The sequence below is a fragment of the Panulirus ornatus genome, chromosome 66 (assembly GCF_036320965.1).
Source record: "Panulirus ornatus isolate Po-2019 chromosome 66, ASM3632096v1, whole genome shotgun sequence".
NCBI lineage: Eukaryota > Metazoa > Arthropoda > Malacostraca > Decapoda > Palinuridae > Panulirus > Panulirus ornatus.
In genome coordinates, this window is record NC_092289.1 from 9,471,636 (window position 1) to 9,493,155 (window position 21,520).

At 39.4% G+C, this 21,520-nt stretch overlaps 1 protein-coding gene across 1 annotated transcript in view; it reads left to right on the forward strand.

The window, feature by feature from the left end:
* Positions 1-21,520, forward strand: part of LOC139746758 (uncharacterized) — an 87,433-nt gene that overhangs the window by 38,501 nt on the left and 27,412 nt on the right. The window contains exons 4-9 of the mRNA XM_071658261.1: positions 8,709-8,815; positions 10,716-10,872; positions 11,070-11,134; positions 16,329-16,470; positions 17,171-17,274; positions 19,353-19,452. Of these exons, the coding sequence (XP_071514362.1) occupies positions 8,709-8,815; positions 10,716-10,872; positions 11,070-11,134; positions 16,329-16,470; positions 17,171-17,274; positions 19,353-19,452 (675 nt within the window). The remainder of the gene's footprint in view (positions 1-8,708; positions 8,816-10,715; positions 10,873-11,069; positions 11,135-16,328; positions 16,471-17,170; positions 17,275-19,352; positions 19,453-21,520) is intronic.

Consider the following 21,520-nt stretch of genomic DNA (forward strand, 5'->3'; position numbering starts at 1 on the left):
GGGGCCAGGTGAGGATATTTCCTAAGAGGCCCAGTCCTCCGTTCTTAACGCTACCTTGCTAATACGGGAAATGGCGAATAGTTTGAAAGAAAGATATATATATATATATATATATATATATATATATATATATATATATATATATATATATATATATATATATATATATATATATATATATATATATATATATATATATATATATATATATATATCCCTGTGGACGTGGGAGAAAGAATACTTCCCACGCATTCCTCACGTGCCGTAGAAGGCGACTAAAGGGGATGGGAGCTGGTGGCTAAAAACCCTTCCTTCTTCGTATTTTAACTTTCTAGAAGGGGTAACAGAAGAAGGAGTCACGCAGGAGTGCTCATCCTCCTCGAAGGCTCAGATTGGGGTGTCTAAATGTGTGTGGATGTAACCAAGATGAGAAAACAGGAGAGATAATTAGTATGTTTGACCTAAGGAACCTGGATGTTTTGGCTGTGAGTGAAACGAAGCTCAAAGGTAAAGGGGAAGAGTAGTTTGGGAATGTCTTGGGAGTAAAGTAAGGGGTTATTGAGAGGACAAGAGCAAAGGAAGGAGTAGCACTACTCCTGAAACAGTAGTGGTGGGAGTGTGTGATAGAAACAGAGCGTAAGAAATAAACTCTAGATTGAAATGGGTAAAACTGAAAGTGGATGGATAGAGATGGGTGATTATTGGTGCATAGTCACCTGGGTATGAGAAGAAAGATCATTAAAGGAAAGCGTTTGGGAGCAGCTGAGTGAGTGTGTTAGTAGTTTTGATGCACAGAACTGGGTTATAGTGATGGGTTATTTGAATGCAAAGGTGAGTAATGTGGCAGTTGAGTGAATAATTGGTGTACATGGGGTGCTGGGGTGTTCAGTGTTGAAAATGGAAATTGTGAAAAAGGACTGGTGATTGGGAATATACATAAGTATACGTATGTATATTTAGATATCTGGGAGTGGATTTGGCAGCGGATGGAACCATGGAAGAGGAATTGAATCATAGGGTGTCGGGAGGGGGCGAAAGTTCTGGGAACGTTGAAAAATGTGAGAAGTTGAGAACGTTACCTTGGAAAGCAAAACTAGGTATGTTTGAAGGAACAGTGGTTCCAACAATGTTATATGGTTGCGAGGCGTGGGCTATAGATAGAGTTGTACGGAGGAGGGTGGATGTGCTGGAAATGAGATGTTTGAGGACAATTTGTGGTGTGAGGTGTTTTGATCGTGTAAGTAATGAAGGGGTAAGAGAGATGTGTGGTAATAAAAAGCGTGTGGTTGAGAGAGCAGAAGAGGGTGTTTTGAAATGGTTTAGTGACATGGAGAGAATGAGTGAGGAAAGATTAACAAAGAGGATATATGTGTCAGAGGTGGAGGGAACGAGGAGAAGTGTGAGACCAGATAGGAGGTGGAAAGATGGGGTGAAAAAGATTTTGAGTGATCGGGGCCTGAACATGCAGGAGGTTGAAAGTCGTGCAAGGAATAGAGTGAACTGGAACGATGTGGTATACCGGGGTCGACGTGTTGTCAATGGATTGAACCAGGGCATGTGAAGCGTCTGGGGTAAACCAAGGAAAGCTTTGTGGGGTCTGGATGTGGAATGGAAGCATTATACATGACAGCTAGAACGAATGTGGCCTTTTTTTTTTTTAGTTACCTCGCGCATATGCGGGGGGACGGGGTTGTCACTTCATGTGTGGCGCGGTAGCAACGAGAATAAATAAGGGCAGACAGTATGAATTATGTACATGTGTATATATGCATATGTCTGGGTGTATATGTATGAATATGTATACGTTGAGATGTATAGGTATGTATATGTGCGTGTGTGGACGTGTATGTATATACATGTGTATGTATATGGGTGGGTTGGGACATTGTTTCGTCTGTTTCCTTGCGCTAACTCGCTAACGCGGGAAACAGCGACAAAGTATGAAAAGGACAACTGTACACACACACACACACACACACATATATATATATATATATATATATATATATATATATATATATATATATATGTGTGTGTGTGTGTGTATATACCTACTCTCCATATTCATCTATCTATAATTGGAGGAAGAAATATGTTTGTGTGAAGAAACCTTGGCGTCCAAGGATCTGTTTCTAAATGTTCTCGCAGCTCTATTCCCAGCTGCAGGGAAATATGGTTTCCCACTGGTAAAGCATCTCCAAAGGTGACTTCACTAGGCGAAGCCCAATAGCACACACTATAGTAAGAACCACACAATACCATTCCGACAGTAGGATTCGAACCGCTTCCATTTGTTTTGGAGGCGGGTGACGCAATGGCTAGGCCATGGGGTTCAGTAGAACAATGACTTCGATTACCAACGATCTAACACCTTTCGCCACACGTCCATCAACTGGGTCCCATTCAAATCCCAGTAACCAAGAGAGATAGTAGTTTTAGGGTTTGTGTACGATAATTAGTTACCACAACGCGTAGGGCCCTCGAGGCTGCGACAATGACAGAGGTGAGATGAATAATGTAGCGAATACTTTACTGTGACTGGCCGAGGTACTTGTGAGGTGAATAATACACGAGCGAAGCTTCATGCTAATTTGCGCGAGCTCTCGATTTATGTCAACAAATATTGCATCCCAGGCTACGCCGCTCCCTGTCTCTCCCACACTCTCTTGTCACTTTGTTCTGAAGTGATTACTTTTGTCTAGTTATAATATGGTTATTATGTCTAATCCTGAACGGTTACTTTGTCCAGTCCTTGCATAATTATTATATCCAGTCATTACATGGGTATTTTGTCCAGTCCTTGCATAATTGTTGTGTCGAGTCCTTCGGTGATTATCCAGTCCTTGTATGATGATTAGGTCCTGTCTTCCATGGTTATTTTGTCCAGTATTTACATGGAAATTTTGTCCAGTCTCATGACTGTAGTCTATTTTTTTTGTCGAACTTAAAATCTTACAAATTTATTGGAGAAAATCACATGAAGCCAGTGCAAGACATTATAAGAGTGCAACTGTATGCAGGGAGACAGAGGCACTGACTTTATGTAGGAAACCAGATGCCCTGAGTGTATAACGGGACACATATGCACTTTCTTTATGCAGGGATGCAGATGTCCTGACTGTATGCATGGACACACAAGAACTGACCGTATACAGATATACATATATATATATATATATATATATATATATATATATATATATATATATATATATATATATATATATATAATATATATATATATATATATATATATATATATATATATATATATATATATATATATATATATATATATATATATATATATATATATATATATATATATATATATATATATTCCTAAGAGTCTACGCGGAAAATGAAACACGATAAGTTCCGAAATGCACTTTCGTGTAATAATCACATCATCGGGGAGACACAAGAGAGAAATATAATAGTCAGTTGATATACAACGAAGAGACGTAGCTAGGACGCCTTTTGGTAAACTTGCGATTGTCCAAGACAATTATCTTGAAAAGTCGCATGTTTACCAAATGGCTTCCTAGCTACGTCTCTTCACTGTATATCAACTGACTGTTATATTTCTCTCTTGTCTCCCCTGATGATGTGATTATTACATGGAGTGCACTTGGGAACTTATCGTGTTTCATTTTCCCCATGGACTCTTAGGAATATACTTGATCACGCACAAAATTGTGACACTTTTCAATATATATATATATATATATATATATATATATATATATATATATATATATATATATATATATATATATATATATATATATATATATATATATATATATATATATATATATATATATATATATATATATATATATCCGCTGCCAGATCCACTCCCAGATATCTAAAACACTTTACTTCCTCCAGTTTTTCTCCATTCAAACTTACCTCCCAGTTGACTTGACCCTCAACCCTACTGTACCTAATAACCTTGCTCTTATTCACATTTACTCTTAACTTTCTTCTTTCACACACTTTACCAAACTCAGTCACCAGCTTCTGCAGTTTCTCACATGAATCAGCCACCAGCGCTGTATCATCAGCGAACAACAACTGACTCACTTCCCAAGCTCTCTCATCCCCAACAGACTTCATACTTGCCCCTCTTTCCAAAACTCTTGCATTCACCTCCCTAACAACCCCATCCATAAACAAATTAAACAACCATGGAGACATCACACACCCCTGCCGCAAACCTACATTCACTGAGAACCAATCACTTTCCTCTCTTCCTACACGTACACATGCCTTACATCCTCGATAAAAACTTTTCACTGCTTCTAACAACTTTCCTCCCACACCATATATTCTTAATACCTTCCACAGAGCATCTCTATCAACTCTATCATGTGCCTTCTCCAGATCCATAAATGCTACATACAAATCCATTTGCTTTTCTAAGTATTTCTCACATACATTCTTCAAAGCAAACACCTGATCCACACATCCTCCACCACTTTTGAAACCACACTGCTCTTCCCCAATCTGATGTCCTGTACATGCCTTCACCCTCTCAATCAATACCCTCCCATATAATCTACCAGGAATACTCAACAAACTTATACCTCTGTAATTTGAGCGCTCACTCTTATCCCCTTTGCCTTTGTACAATGGCACTATGCACGCATTCCGCCAATCCTCAGGCACCTCACCATGAGTCATACATACATTAAATAACCTTACCAACCAGTCAATCATACAGTCACCCCCTTTTTTAATAAATTCCACTGCAATATCATCCAAACCTGCTGTCTTGCCGGCTTTCATCTTCCGCAAAGCTTTTACTACCTTTTCTCTGTTTACCAAATCATTTTCCTTAACCCTCTCACTTTGCACACCACCTCGACCAAAACACCCTATATCTGCCACTCTATCATCAAACACATTCAACAAACCTTCAAAATACTCACTCCATCTCCTTCTCACATCACCACTACTTGCTATCACCTCCCCATTTGCGCCCTTCACTGAAGTTCCCATTTGCTCCCTTGTCTTACGCACTTTATTTACCTCCTTCCAGAACATCTTTTTATTCTCCCTAAAATTTAATGATACTCTCTCACCCCAAATCTCATTTGCCCTCTTTTTCACCTCTTGCACCTTTCTCTTAACCTCCTGTCTCTTTCTTTTATACATCTCCCTCTGAATTGCATTTTTTCCCTGCAAAAATCGTCCAAATGCCTCTCTCTTCTCTTTCACTAATAATCTTACTTCTTCATCCCACCACTCACTACCCTTTCCAATCAACCCACCTCCCACTCTTCTCATGCCACAAGCATCTTTTGCGCAATCCATCACTGATTCCCTAAATACATCCCATTCCTCCCCCACTCCCCTTACTTCCATTGTTCTCACCTTTTTCCATTCTGTACTCAGTCTCTCCTGGTACTTCCTCACACAAGTCTCCTTCCCAAGCTCACTTACTCTCACCACCCTCTTCACCCCAACATTCACTCTTCTTTTCTGAAAACCCATACAAATCTTCACCTTAGCCTCCACAAGATAATGATCAGACATCCCTCCAGTTGCACCTCTGAGCACATTAACATCCAAAAGTCTCTCTTTCGCGCGCCTGTCAATTAACACGTAATCCAATAACGCTCTCTGGCCATCTCTCCTACTTACATAAGTATACTTATGTATATCTCGCTTTTTAAACCAGGTATTCCCAATCATCAGTCCTTTTTCAGCACATAAATCTACAAGCTCTTCACCATTTCCATTTACAACACTGAACACCCCATGTATACCAATTATTCCCTCAACTGCCACATTACTCACCTTTGCATTCAAATCACCCATCACTATAACCCGGTCTCGTGCATCAAAACCACTAACACACTCATTCACCTGCTCCCAAAACACTTGCGTCTCATGATCTTTCTTCTCATGCCCAGGTGCATATGCACCAATAATCACCCATCTCTCTCCATCAACTTTCAGTTTTACCCATATTAATCGAGAATTTACTTTCTTACATTCCATCACATACTCCGACAACTCCTGTTTCAGGAGTACTGCTACTCCTTCCCTTGCTCTTGTCCTCTCACTAACCCCTGACTTTACTCCCAAGACATTCCCAAACCACTCTTCCCCTTTACCCTTGAGCTTCGTTTCACTCAGAGCCAAAACATCCAGGTTCCTTTCCTCAAACATACTACCTATCTCTCCTTTTTTCACATCTTGGTTACATCCACACACATTTAGACACCCCAGTCTGAGCCTTCGAGGAGGATGAGCACTCCCCGCGTGACTCCTTCTTCTGTTTCCCATTTCAGAAAGTTTAAAAATAGAAGGAGGGGATGATTTCTGGCCCCCCGCTCCCGTCCCCTCTAGTCGCCTTCTACGACACGCGAGGAATGCGTGGGAAGTATTCTTTCACCCCTATCCCCAGGGATGATATATATATATATATATATATATATATATATATATATATATATATATATATATATATATATATATATATATATATATATATATATATATATATATATACATATATATACATACATACACATACATACGCACATACACACACACACACACACACACACACACATATACATATATATATATACATATGAAAAATGTATATATATATATATATATATATATATATATATATATATATATATATATATATATATATATTCTTTTCTTTTTCTTTCAAACTATTCGCCATTTCCCGCGTTAGCAAGGTAGCGTTAAGAGCAGAGGACTGGGCCTCTGAGGGAGTATCCTCAGCTGTCCTCGTTCTCTGTTCCTTCTTTTGGAAAATTCAAAAAAAAAAAAAAAAGGGAGGGGAGGATTTCCAGCCCCCCGCTCCCTCCCCTTTTAGTCGCCTTCTACGACACGCAGGGAATACCTGGGAAGTATTCTTTCTCCCCTGTCCCCAGGTTTTCGACAAATCGCTTGTGTTTGACAGATCTGCTTGATTTCTTTTATGATATAATCAGCATTTACGACGAAAGTAAAGTAGCTACCTAGACTTTCAAAAAAATTTCGATTAGGTTTCGCATCAAAGACTGCTAGCATTAAATTGTCATATCATATTTATGGGGTTGTACTTTAGTGGATAAGAAACTGGCTAACTGGCCGTAAACAGAGAAGTAATTGATGGTCAAACCGCTGAATGGTTAGACGTAATAAGAGGAGTGCCATAAGGATCAGTTTTGGGACTTGTTCTCTTTCTCACACATGTTAATGATATTGATAATAGGCTACAGTGCAAGATATCAAAATTCGTTGACGATCCAAAGCTGAGTAATAAATCCACAAGTGAACTTGAACGTCTACAGTTCCAAACTGACAAAGCCACACTTATGAACTGGGCACATAAGTAACAAAGGAAACTTAAGTTCGATAAGTGCAAAACTTTACATATTGGTAGAAAAAAAAAACGAAAAGATAAGCTACGTTATGAATTCCGTTGCACGACAAAAATATATGAGGAAAGAGACTTGGATGTAATAATCTTTGGTAACCTAAATCCAAGTAAGCAGTGCACGGAAGCAGTGAAAAGAGAGAAAAAAAATTTGATTTCGTAGGTAGAACCGAATCTAAGTCCAGGGAAATTATCCTTACTCTTTACAGTTCATTGGTTTGTCCACATTTTGAATATTAGTGTTCAGTTTTGGTCACCCTGCCTAGAAAATAGACATAGTCAAAATGGAGAGAGTACAGCATCGAGCCTCCAAGATGACTCCCGGACTGAGAAACAAATATTACGAGATGAGATTTAACGATTTGAATCTATTTCATCTAGAAAAGAGCAAGTTAAGATGTGATTTAATATACAATCATTCAAAATGATGTAAGATTTTGATAATGTTGATCTATCAGATTCTTAAGACTTGATTCATCTGATTTTACTCATAGCAATAGATACAAACTCGTGGGAAACGATTTACCTCGAACGAAACGAAGTACTTTTTCTTCAACAGGACTGTTACCATATGGAACGATTTGCTTGTTAGAGTGGTTGAAAACAGGACCATGGTTACCTTTAAGAAAAGAATTAATACATATTTCGCTTGAGGTCCACTGTGGACTTTCATTATTTGCGCCTCCATAATCAAAATCACAATTTGCAGGTTATTCTCTTTCAGTTATCTGGATGCCTTCTAACTTTTATCCAACTAATCTGTGAGTTTCTGATATCTTCCACGATCGTAAACAACCTCGAAAGTACCCAATGGTTTGTTGCTGTTTGTATTCCTTTGAAAGGTTGACCTGCTTCATAATTATGTTGTCATCGTCGTGGCGTGAGAGCAGGAGCAACTTACAGCAGGTAGGGAGGTAGTCCATCTGCTTCTTAGCTCTAAAGCCATTCGGCCTAAAAGTGACTGTTCTTCAGGAAAATACATATCGGGTAAACATATATTCTTTTGAGCTAGTATCTCAGTTTCTTTGATCATATTACTCGATGATTATAGACTGTTATTAATTGTACATTGAAACACATATCTCACTCAGTTAATGGCCACCTCTTGTTTCTCACACTGAAGTATTGTAGGCTTGTCAGCAACAGATGTGAGCTGTTCGTGTAAGTGTTCGTCGTGGTTTTGGATTTCAGGAACCACTGAAGCTTTTATAGACTTGGAATGTAAGGCAGTATGGCCATCCATCCACAATATCTGATATTGTGTTGACATATTATTTCCTTTCTCATGGTCCAGCGTGTCTCATCCCTCGGGACTGTGCAGATCTACCTGAACTGGGATACAACGAGACGAACTGGTTTCACGTCATCCTAAGCGGCGTCCAAGCCCATCCTTGCATCACGGTACGGACGGCGCAAGTTACTCCCGTGGGAAGGACTTATCGAAAGGGATAGGTACAACATGCTGAAGGAAACAGTTGAAGGGTTGATGGCAGACAGGAAGAAATGCCCGTTTCAGGAAACTACATTTGAAGTATTGATGCTGATGTTCTGTCAAGTAACCGTGAAACTTTAAGCACACAAAATTAAAGTCATATATTTCTTTATCTAAATTTGAAGATGTATTTGGACTGTATGGAAGTAAGAGAATCTAGTTTTAATTGGCATGGTAGGCATACATTAGCCCAGAGTTAATCCTCTTCACTAGTTTACTGCCACAGAGAAAGGGGATGTCTCAGAGTAGCTAGATTAAGACCATACTGGTGTAGATTCGTCTACCACACATTAACAGCCACTTATACTGCAATGTTATATGGTTGCAAGGCGTGGGCTACAGATAGAGTTGTGCGGAGGAGGGTGGATTTGTTGGAAATGAGATGTTTGAGGACAATATGTGGTGTGAGGTGGTTTGAGAGGTAAGAGAGATGTGTGGTAATAGAAATAGTGTGGTTGAGAGAGCAGAGGAGGGTGTTTTGAAATGGTTTGGCACATGGAAAGAATGAGTGAGGAAAGATTGACCAAGAGGATATATGTTTCAGAGGTGGAGGGAACGAGAAGTGGGAGACCAAATTGGAGGTGGAAAGATGGAGTGAAAAAGATTTTGAGCGATCGGGGCCTGAACATGCAGGAGGATGAAAGGCGTGCAAGGAATAGATTGAATTGGAACAATGTGGTATGCCGGGTCGACGTGCTGTCATTGGATTGAACCAGGGCATGTGAAGCGTCTGGGGTAAACCATGGAAATTTTTTGAAGCCGGGATGTGGAAAGGGAGCTGTGGTTTCGGTGACATGACAGCTAGAGACTGGGTGTGAATGAATGTGGCCTTTGTTGTCTTTTCCTAGCCCTACCCCGCGCACATGCGGGGGGAAGGGGTTTATATTTCATGTGTGGCGGGGTGGCGACGGAAATGAATAAAGGCAGACAGTATGAATTATGTACATGTGTATATATGCATATGTCTGTGTATGTATATATATATATATATATATATATATATATATATATATATATATATATATATATATATATATATATATATATATATGGTTTATATTTCATGTGTGGCGGGGTGGCGACGGAAATGAATAAAGGCAGACAGTATGAATTATGTACATGTGTATATATGCATATGTCTGTGTATGTATATATATATATATATATATATATATATATATATATATATATATATATATATATATATATATATATATATATATATATATTATCCCTGGGGATAGGGGAGAAAGAATACTTCCCACGTATTCCCTGCGTGTCGTAGAAGGCGACTAAAAGGGAAGGGAGCGGGGGGCTGGAAATCCTCCCCTCTCTTTTTTTTTTAATTTTCCAAAAGAAGGAACAGAGAAGGGGGCCAGGTGAGGATATTCCCTCAAAGGCCCAGTCCTCTGTTCTTAACGCTACCTCGCTATCGCGGGAAATGGCGAATAGTATGAAAAAAAAAAAATATATATATATATATATATATATATATATATATATATATATATATATATATATATATATATATATATATATATATATATATATATATATATATATATATATGTGTGTGTGTGTGTGTGTGTGTGTGTGTACGTTGAAATGTATAGGTGTGTATATGTGCGTGTGTGGACGTGTATTATGTATGTCACCAATTATTCACATAATCCCTGCTACCACTAGTTTGATTAAGAGGTCATCCATACTGAGCCATATTCAGCCGTCACCTCCCACCTACTACAGCCCAGTTCATGGGGCATTTCTGAGCACACCACTGAAGAGCACACACTGGTATGCTTGTTCCAGGTTCAGTGTGATTTCCGGGATCCAAGTGAGGACGTGTGGACAGCATTGCTGAGGAACCTTAACCTAACCGATGACCCCCCTCGACCCTTTGCTCAGTATAAAGAAGGTTTTGGGGACCCTGGCCCAAATTCAAAAAATGGACATGACTATTTCATCGGTAAATAGTGTTATGGATATTTCTAGCATTTTTATATGTCACTCACGAAAATGAACTGCGAGAAAACTGTCATTGTATTTGATTACCTTTATTCTTGATATAGAGAATCTACTTAAATGTTGGTAATGGCTAAACCCTAAAGTATTAGCACTTGGTGAGGAACGTTTCTGACTGGCGTCCTGGTGGTCATCCTGCAGGACTGGACAACCTGATGTTGTTGAACAACAACCCAGATGGAAGCAAACGACCCCTCGTCCTCCAAGTAAGTCTTCACTTCCCAAGCTTCAACGTCTCACAATAATTGATTTTTTCAGGTGTCCAGTCAAACCTGCAGTTGTGTGTACATATCTGTAGGTGCGTGCGTAAATACTTATAGCTTATGGTATGGTTGTATGTGGTTTGTATGCCCATGGCTGAAGTGCTTGGGGGGGGGCTAAGATTACATGCACGTGCCATTGATGCAACATAAGTGAGCACTATTTGTGTATAACTGGGAGATATTGTTTCTTTTTTTTCCCTCTTATAACCGAGATATCCCACCTCTTTTTACCTTTAATTATACGCTACTTCTAAAGGATATTCTTACACACACACACACACACATACATACACACACACACACACACACACACACACACACACACACACACACACACACACACACACAGCCTACGCCAGGCAACCGAAAGGAGAAGATGAACCACAGGGTTGGTTCTGAACCGGCTGTCCTCCCTGGGATTCGAATCCAGATGGAACGTAGCGATATCTCGTGCACAATGGTTTGTCCTGTACGTGGATGGGGTTCTACGCTTGTGGGGCCCCATCTCATGAACTTTTTTCTCCATACAACTTTTTGCACTGCTGTATGCTATCCACATTCACACTTTCTTCATTCAGTTCATTCCATCCTGCCACTGCTTTCATACCGTCAAAGTTTTACTGTAAACCTCTTCTCACAATTTGCGTGCATAAGTTCACGTCCTGGCTTTTGACTGATCCATCCTGCATCTTTCGAAGACGTCAAATTGGTTTAAAAACTTTAAGGTCGTGATCATGTCGCCCTTTGATCTTCTCTCTTCCACGCTGACTAAATTGTAGGTCTATAGACTTTCCCTGGAGTTCACTCTCTTAAATTTGGTATTATCTTTAGCGTCCTCCTCTGGCTCTTCTCTGCTGGTTCTTAGTAAACAGCTTGCTGAAAATTTCCTTATCCACTTAACTGAATGTAATTCTATCATTTGCCAATAGACCAACTTCAGTTCCTTATCACATATAGATCCGAATCTCCAATTCTTATTTTGCTGGGTAGTATTCATACTGAGGCCTTCTGTCGCTGTGCCCAATCCTTATTACTTTACATTTATTTGAGTTGAATTTCAGCAACCATGTATCGGACCAACTATACACTTCGTTTAGGTTTCATTGCAAATTGCTACAATCCACTTCATTTTTCTACCTCTCTTATGACCTTGGCATTATCTGCAAGCATTTTCGGATATGGTTCCAATCCCGTCAAGTCATTCACTTAGATCGAAAAGAGCAACGATTCCAATACGCCACTAGTAACCTCAACCTATTTCAACGAGGCTCCACTGATATGTATCCTTTGCTCATTTGTACCTACTGTGACAATCATCCATCCGTAGAAGGAGTCTCCTAGCTTTTGCCTGTCGATCCAGCATCTTTACCATCCTTCTATGCTGGCTAGTGTCAAATGCTTTCTGGCAGTCCAAATCCACAGAATTCACCTAGGCTTCTGTTCTAGACTGTCTAAAACGGGGCTAACTTTCTCACACAGAGGTTCGTTCTGCATGACTTTTCCTGAAACTATGTCATTTTAGGTAGCATTATGAGCTTTGTATCGCTATAAACCTTCTGTGTTGTGAGTTCACGTCACAGCAAAAGGAGTAAAGACAGTAACCTTATTTCTTCTGATCATAAGAATGCAGGATTGGCTGCGGTGAGTCTAAGGGAGTGGGTGGAGGCCTGGCCTGGAGCAGGTTAGGGCGGTCAGTGTCAGAAGTGTTTAAGCTGTCTGGTCAGCAGAATGTCAGTTATGTAAACGTGCGACGCCAGCAGTCCTAAGCTGTCACATCAGGAGAATGTCAATCGACGCCTCATCGATGCCATTTCACAGCTCAGCCTAACCTGTCATCAGAATGTAATACCCGAGTTACAGTGGCAAACTGGAGGGGGTTTCTGTTTGATCATCAGGCTCCAGCGCAGGATTGTCAACTAAACTGCTGCACCATATCCCTCCTTGCACACAGGATTGTCAACTAAACCGCTGCCTCTTACTCCTCCCTGCACACACTCCTCAACCCCCAACCGCCGCACGTAGGATCTTCTTTACAGTTCGTGAATCAGTTGTTACCAAATTATCGCAGGCCATAAGACTTCAGTACACCAGTCACCACAAGACTTAAGTACCATATCAATCCACATCTCATGACTACATACCACATCACTACCACACCACAAGACTTAAGTACCATATCAGTCCACACCACAAGAATACAATACCACATCTCTACAAGACCACAAGACTTAAGTGCCATATCAATCCACATCTCATGACTACATACCACATCACTACCACACCACAAGACTTAAGTACCATATCAGTCCACACCACAAGAATACAGTACCACATCTCTACAAGAACACAACACTACTGTGCCAAATCAATATCACACCGGAGACTATATTACTACATCAGTATCACACCACAAGACTGCAGTACCACATCATCACAACACCATGGGACTACATTACCACATCATCACAACACCATAAGACTAAAGTACCACATAATTGTAACACAAGGAGATTACACTACCACATCATTACAACACGACAAGACCACGGTACCACATCATTACAGTACCATAAGACTACAGTACCACATCATTACAACACCATAAGACCACGGTACCACATCATTACAATACCATAAGACTACAGTACCACATCATTACAATACGAGAAGACTGCAGTATGACAATACTACAATATCCCGCCATTACATCACGATAATATTACAATACTACTGCATTAAAAACACCACACGACTACAGTACCACAAGACTACAGTACCACATCATTACGACACAACAAAATTACGGTGCCTCATCATTACAGTACCACAAGACTACAGTACCACATCATTACAGTACCACAAGACTACAGTACCACATCATTAAATCGCCACAAGACTACAGTACCACAAGACTACAGTACCACATCATTACAGTATCACAAGACTACAGTACCACATCATTACAGTATCACAAGTCTACATTACCACATCATTACAGTATCACAAGACTACAGTACCACATCATTACAGTATCACAAGACTACAGTACCACATCATTACAGTATCACAAGACTACAGTACCACATCATTACAGTATCACAAGAATACAGTACCACATCATTACAGTATCACAAGAATACAGTACCACATCATTACAGTATCACAAGACTACAGTACCACATCATTACAGTATCACAAGACTACAGTACCACATCATTACAGTATCACAAGACTACAGTACCACATCATTACAGTATCACAAGACTACAGTACCACATCATTACAGTATCACAAGACTACAGTACCACATCATTACAGTGTCACAAGACTACAGTACCACATCATTACAGTATCACAAGACTACAGTACCACATCATTACAGTATCACAAGAATACAGTACCACATCATTACAGTATCACAAGACTACAGTACCACATCATTACAGTATCACAAGACTACAGTACCACATCATTACAGTATCACAAGACTACAGTACCACATCATTACAGTATCACAAGAATACAGTACCACATCATTACAGTATCACAAGACTACAGTACCACATCATTACAGTATCACAAGACTACAGTACCACATCATTACAGTATCACAAGAATACAGTACCACATCATTACAGTATCACAAGACTACAGTACCACATCATTACAGTATCACAAGACTACAGTACCACATCATTACAGTATCACAAGAATACAGTACCACATCATTACAAAACCACAGGGTTACAGTACCACATTATTACAGACCGCAAGACTACAGTACCATATCATTACAACACCAGAAGACTACAGCAGCACATCATTACATCACAAGACTACAGTACCACATCATTATAACACTACAAGACTACAGTACCACATCATTATAACACTACAAGACTACAGTACCACAGCATTACATCACAAGACTACTGTCCCATATCATTACATCACAAGACTACAGTCCCATATCATTACATCACAAGACTATAGCATCACATCATTACATCACAAGACTACAGCATCACATCATTACATCACAAGACTACAGCATCACATCATTACATCACAAGACTACAGTACCACATCATTATAACACTACAAGACTACAGTACCACATCATTACATCACAAGACTACAGCATCACATCATTACATCACAAGACTACAGTACCACATCATTACATCACAAGACTACAGCATCACATCATTACATCACAAGACTACAGCATCACATCATTACATCACAAGACTACAGCATCACATCATTACATCACAAGACTACAGTACCACATCATTATAACACTACAAGACTACAGTACCACATCATTACATCACAAGACTACAGCATCACATCATTACATCACAAGACTACAGCATCACATCATTACATCACAAGACTACAGCATCACATCATTACATCACAAGACTACAGTACCACATCATTACATCACAAGACTACAGTACCACATCATTACATCACAAGACTACAGTACCACATCATTGCGACAGCAAGAGACTACCATAACACATCATGACAACACCACAAGACTGCAGTACCATTTCATTAGAACATAATAAGGCAACAGTACTACATCATTGCAACACCACAAGACTACAATACCACGTAATTTCAACATTGCAAAACTCCGTTACCACGTCCTTGCAACATCACAAGACTACAATATCACATCATTGCTACACTACAAGGCTACAGTACCATATCATTGCAACATCACAAGACTACAATATCACATCATTGCTACACTACAAGGCTACAGTACCATATCATTGCAACATCACAAGACTGTAATACACATCATCATAACATCAGAAGCCTACAGTACCACATTATTGCAAACATTACAAGACTACAGCAGTACATCATTACAACATCACAAAACTATCGTACCACATCAATATAATACAAGACATCATTACAATACCACAAGTATAAAATACCTCAGCATTACATCATCATAAGACATCAGTGCCATTCTATTAAAACATCATAAGACTTAACCTTTGTTACACTGACCAGCACAAATGCACATCACCCATTATGTTACCTTCGTGACACAATATTGTAAGGTTAAGAAATCACTCTGTTACTGAACCTTATTTCCTACCAACACCAGTTCATCTTCACTACGCGTGGCGGTGAAGTGTACCACGCCACCTACGACAACGTCTCAATTGGCGACGCTCCCTTTTACACCTTGGAAACCATTGGTAACTTCCACGGCAACGCAGGTACGTTGTCATGCCTCACAAGAATCAGTTTTGTCATTTTTCATTCATCAGTCAGCTTAAAACTCCTAGCTCTGGGCTACACGCTAGAGAGTGTCACAGACCATGTAGCCCATGTGTGGTCTACTTACATTCTAATCTCTCATTTTGAGTATTTTGTACGTATGAAGACAGACTATAAATATCTGTAGTCCCCAACTGTTGTCCAGTTTCATATAGTCTCATAACACAGCTCTGACCTCTGTCTCTTTTCTCTTGTTGTTTGACTGAGTCTCAGCCTCGTAAAGTCACACTTCCTTAAGATTCCATGTAACTTTAAATCTAAGCGTACGTCCAGCAGAAACTGCTTTAAGGGTCTCGAGATAGTGAGAAGGTAAACAGGCTGGAGAGTGTTCCGTGAGTCAGATGTCTGCAGACGGTGAAGAAACAGGAGACCCAGTGGGAGGTATCAGGTCAGTTCCAGCTGCTTCTAAGGTGAGAGAACATCAGCTGGTCAGAGTACTGAGGTCATGTCCAAGTTATACCTTGTGATGCACTCTAAAAAGAAAAAGAAAAAAAACAATATCATAAACCTACACGAATGCCAGAATAAAAAGCCCTGTCTCCTTCGCTTTCACATAACACATTTGTCCACATTCATGGCTGGAACTCGTGTTTTATAGATGCTCTTAACGACATATTAGATTCCATATGGCTAAATTTCCCCTCCAAATAATGATTACTCCTTCAGGAAACGCCTTCGCTTACGGTGTTGTTAACAATTTCACTTCGAACGATCATCATTGGTGGCTACAAGCCCTTGATACAGACTTCAAGGACTTGCTACCAAGCATGGTAAGTCCATCTTTGTGTCGAGAACAATATAGTATTTGCACTTGTGGGGAAGCAGAATATCACTTGAACCCAACTTATAGCCTTCCTGCTCACACGAGACTGACAAGTCCCATTTGTTGCGATGGGACTGATATGTGAGTCCATATGAAGTATGTGCAACCAGACGACATCCTATATCTATCTATCTATCTATCTATCTATCTATCTATCTATCTATCTATCTATCTATCTATCTATCTATATATATATATATATATATATATATATATATATATATATATATATATATATATATATATATATATATATATATATTATCCCTGGGGATAGGGGAAAAAGAATACTTCCCACGTATTCCCTGCGTGTCGTAGAAGGCGACTAAAAGGGAAGGGAGCGGGGGGCTGGAAATCCTCCCCCTTTTTTTTTTAATTTTCCAAAAGCAGGAACAGAGAAGGGGGCCAGGTGAGGATATTCCCTCAAAGGTCCAGTCGTCATCCTCTGTTCTTAACGCTACCTCGCTAATGCGGGAAATGGTGATTAGTATAAAAAATATATATATATATATATATATATATATATATATATATATGTATATATATATATATATATATATATACATATATATATATATATATATATATATATATATATATATATATATATATATATATATATATATATATATATATATATATATATATATATATATATATGTATATATATATATATATATATATATATATATATATATATATATATATATATATATATATATATATATATATATATATATATATATATATATATATATATATATATATATATATATATATATATATATACATATATATATATATATATATATATATATATATATATATATATATATATATATATATATATATATATATATATATATATATATATATATATATATATATATATATATATATATATGTTTGTTCCGTCACATCAGCCATATAATAGATTACTCATTTCTTTTATTTTTCATGCCAATCTGTCCGGGTCTATCAAACTAATCTGACCCTACCCAACCCTGGCTGTAAACAATCTGACACTACTCAACCCTAGCTGTAAACAATCTGACCCTACCCAACCCTGGCTGTAAACAATCTGACCCTACCCAACCCTAGCTGTAAACAATCTGACCCTACCCAACCCTTGCTGTAAACAATCTAACCCTACCCAACCCTAGCAGTAAACAATCTGACCCTACCCAACCCTAGCTGTAAGCAATCTAACCCTACCCAACCCTAGCTGTAAACAATCTGACCCTACCCAACCCTTGTTGTAAACAATCTTATCAGCACTAACCTAGCTCAACCATGACCCACCTTTAGCTAGCACTAACAGACCTAACCCATCCTAACTTAGCACTAACCAACTTGATCTACTTTAACCAAGCCCTAACGAACTTGGCCTACTCTAAGTTAGAATTAACAAACCTGATCTATCCTAAATTAACATTACCAAACCTGCTGAACGAAATTACATTTCCTCAAGGTTTTTTTTTTTCAGAAAACCCAATCGTTGGCTAATCAAGTCTCTTCTTCTCTGTCTTTCTCATGTAAACTCGTGTTAACCTGATCTACTTAACTTAGAACTAACAAACTTGACCCGACCTAGCCTAGAACTAGACAAAAAACTACCCGTCCTAGATTAGAACTAGAACTAGAACTACTTTATGACAGCATTGGCCAGTCTGATCTAGCCTAAACTACCATAGATAAACATGACCCACCCTAACCCAGCACTCACAAGTCTGACCCACTCTAACTTGAATCTAACTAACCAGAGTTGAACTAATGAACTGTGATCTTTCAAGTAATTAAACCCTAACCTAATTAACGCAACCTAAACTATCCGGAAGAGTTGATTGGATAGCGAGCTTAAAATCATTCTGTATAGTAAATTCTTCCTGATCGATAACTGAACCAGAATAGGAGTTTCTGACGAAGATGTATAATGGATTTAAGTTCCCGAAGAACAACAGCTGATCATTACTATTCATTTAAGTTCCCGAAGAACAACAGCTAATCATTACTACTCATTTGCAGGCGTTCATCACAAACCCGCAGACATCCTGGGTTCAGTTGTTCCAGCACAAGGAAATAATGAAGGTTGAAGTGTTCTTCAGGCGCACCTCGTACGATGAAGGTAAACAATAACCTCCCTTTTTTTTTCCCTTGTATTCTTCTTGAGGTTTATATAAAGATCACCAACACGTTCTCGAAATCATAATCCTCCAGACGAAGAATAAAAGTTCATTCACGAAACGGACTGAAAAATGATAGTTATTATAACTGCTAATGTGACATAGTAACCTTACAGTCTTGTTAGTAACGTTCCACATTGTCATGATGATATATACCCACCTGCTGGTATGGAACTCGCATGGAACTCCATCTTTTTCCTCAAACCCACTCTCCCTTTTCATTTCTGCTCGGAATCATTGCTAAGCTGTTCTTCAGAGAGCCAAAAACCGCACATTCATAAAAAGAAAGTGTACTGACCTGAATTCTACATGCTCCTTCACCAAACGTATCTCAGCAGCTTATGTAATTCAATCTATCCTCCTCTTCCAATGCGATCAGTTTATTGCTAACTCTTCAGCTGAAAGAGCCGCTCTTTTTGATACCTTGTCCTGTAACTCAACTTTGAATGATTCAGATTTTAATCCTCCGACCCTAACTCCTCCTTACAAACCTATGCCATCTCTTATATTCTCACACGCAGGGTCTTCCAAGTAATTTCACCTCCTCTTTAGGAAGTGTGCTTCTGAGTATGTCTAACCTATTTCGTCTCTTTTCGAAGCTAAACTTTACCTTCAGCTTGGAAGCACGCCTTGGTGTAGCCCATTCCTAAGAAAGGGGATTGCTCTAATCACTCCAATTGTCGCACACAATTGCTCTCACATCTGCAGTCTCCAAAGGTTTTTGAAACCTTACTAAAATCTCTGATTCACTAAAACTTAGGCTCTCATTCCATTCTCTCACACTACCGGTATGGATTTTTCAGTGTTAGGTCTACTGTGTAACTAATCAATGGCCTTCCTCTCTTATGGATTTTATGAATATTTTGTCGTGGCTCTCGACATCTTCAAAGGATTTGAAAGGGTGTGCCAATACGTCTTTCCTTTCTATACTCCGCTCTTTTGGTTACACTGCTGTCCTCTCTCCTCTCATGTGCAGTTTCCAGTCTGACTGTTCCATAGTAGTAGTCGTCTATGGAGCGGCTTCCCACGTCTATCCTATCAGTTAGTGGTGTTCCCAGGGTTCTGTACTATCACTTGTGGTGTTCCCAGGGTTCTGTACTATCACTTGTGGTGTTCCCAGGGTTCTGTACTATCACTTGTGGTGTTCCCAGAGTTCTGTACTATCACTTGTGGTGTTCCCAGGGTTCTGTACTATCACTTGTGGTGTTCCCAGGGTTCTGTACTATCACTTGTGGTGTTCCCAGAGTTCTGTACTATCACTTGTGGTGTTCCCAGGGTTCTGTACTATCACTTGTGGTGTTCCCAGGGTTCTGTACTATCACTTGTGGTGTTCCCAGGGTTCTGTACTATCACTTGTGGTGTTCCCAGGGTTCTGTACTATCACTTGTGGTGTTCCCAGGGTTCTGTACTATCACTTGTGGTGTTCCCAGGGTTCTGTACTATCACTTGTGGTGTTCCCAGAGTTCTGTACTATCACTTGTGGTGTTCCCAGGGTTCTGTACTATCACTTGTGGTGTTCCCAGGATTCTGTACTATCACTTGCGGTGTTCCCAGGGTTCTGTACTATCACTTGTGGTGTTCCCAGGGTTCTGTACTATCACTTGTGGTGTTCCCAGGATTCTGTACTATCACTTGTGGTGTTCCCATGGCTCTGTACTATCACTTGTGGTGTTCCCAGGGTTCTGTACTATCACTTGTGGTGTTCCCAGGATTCTGTACTATCACTTGTGGTGTTCCCATGGCTCTGTACTATCACTTGTGGTGTTCCCAGGGTTCTGTACTATCACTTGTGGTGTTCCCAGGATTCTGTACTATCACTTGTGGTGTTCCCATGGCTCTGTACTATCACTTGCGGTGTTCCCAGGGTTCTGTACTATCACTTGTGGTGTTCCCAGGGTTCTGTACTATCACTTGTGGTGTTCCCAGGGTTCTGTACTATCACTTGTGGTGTTCCCAGGGTTCGTGTACTATCACTTGTGGTGTTCCCATGGCTCTGTACTATCACTTGTG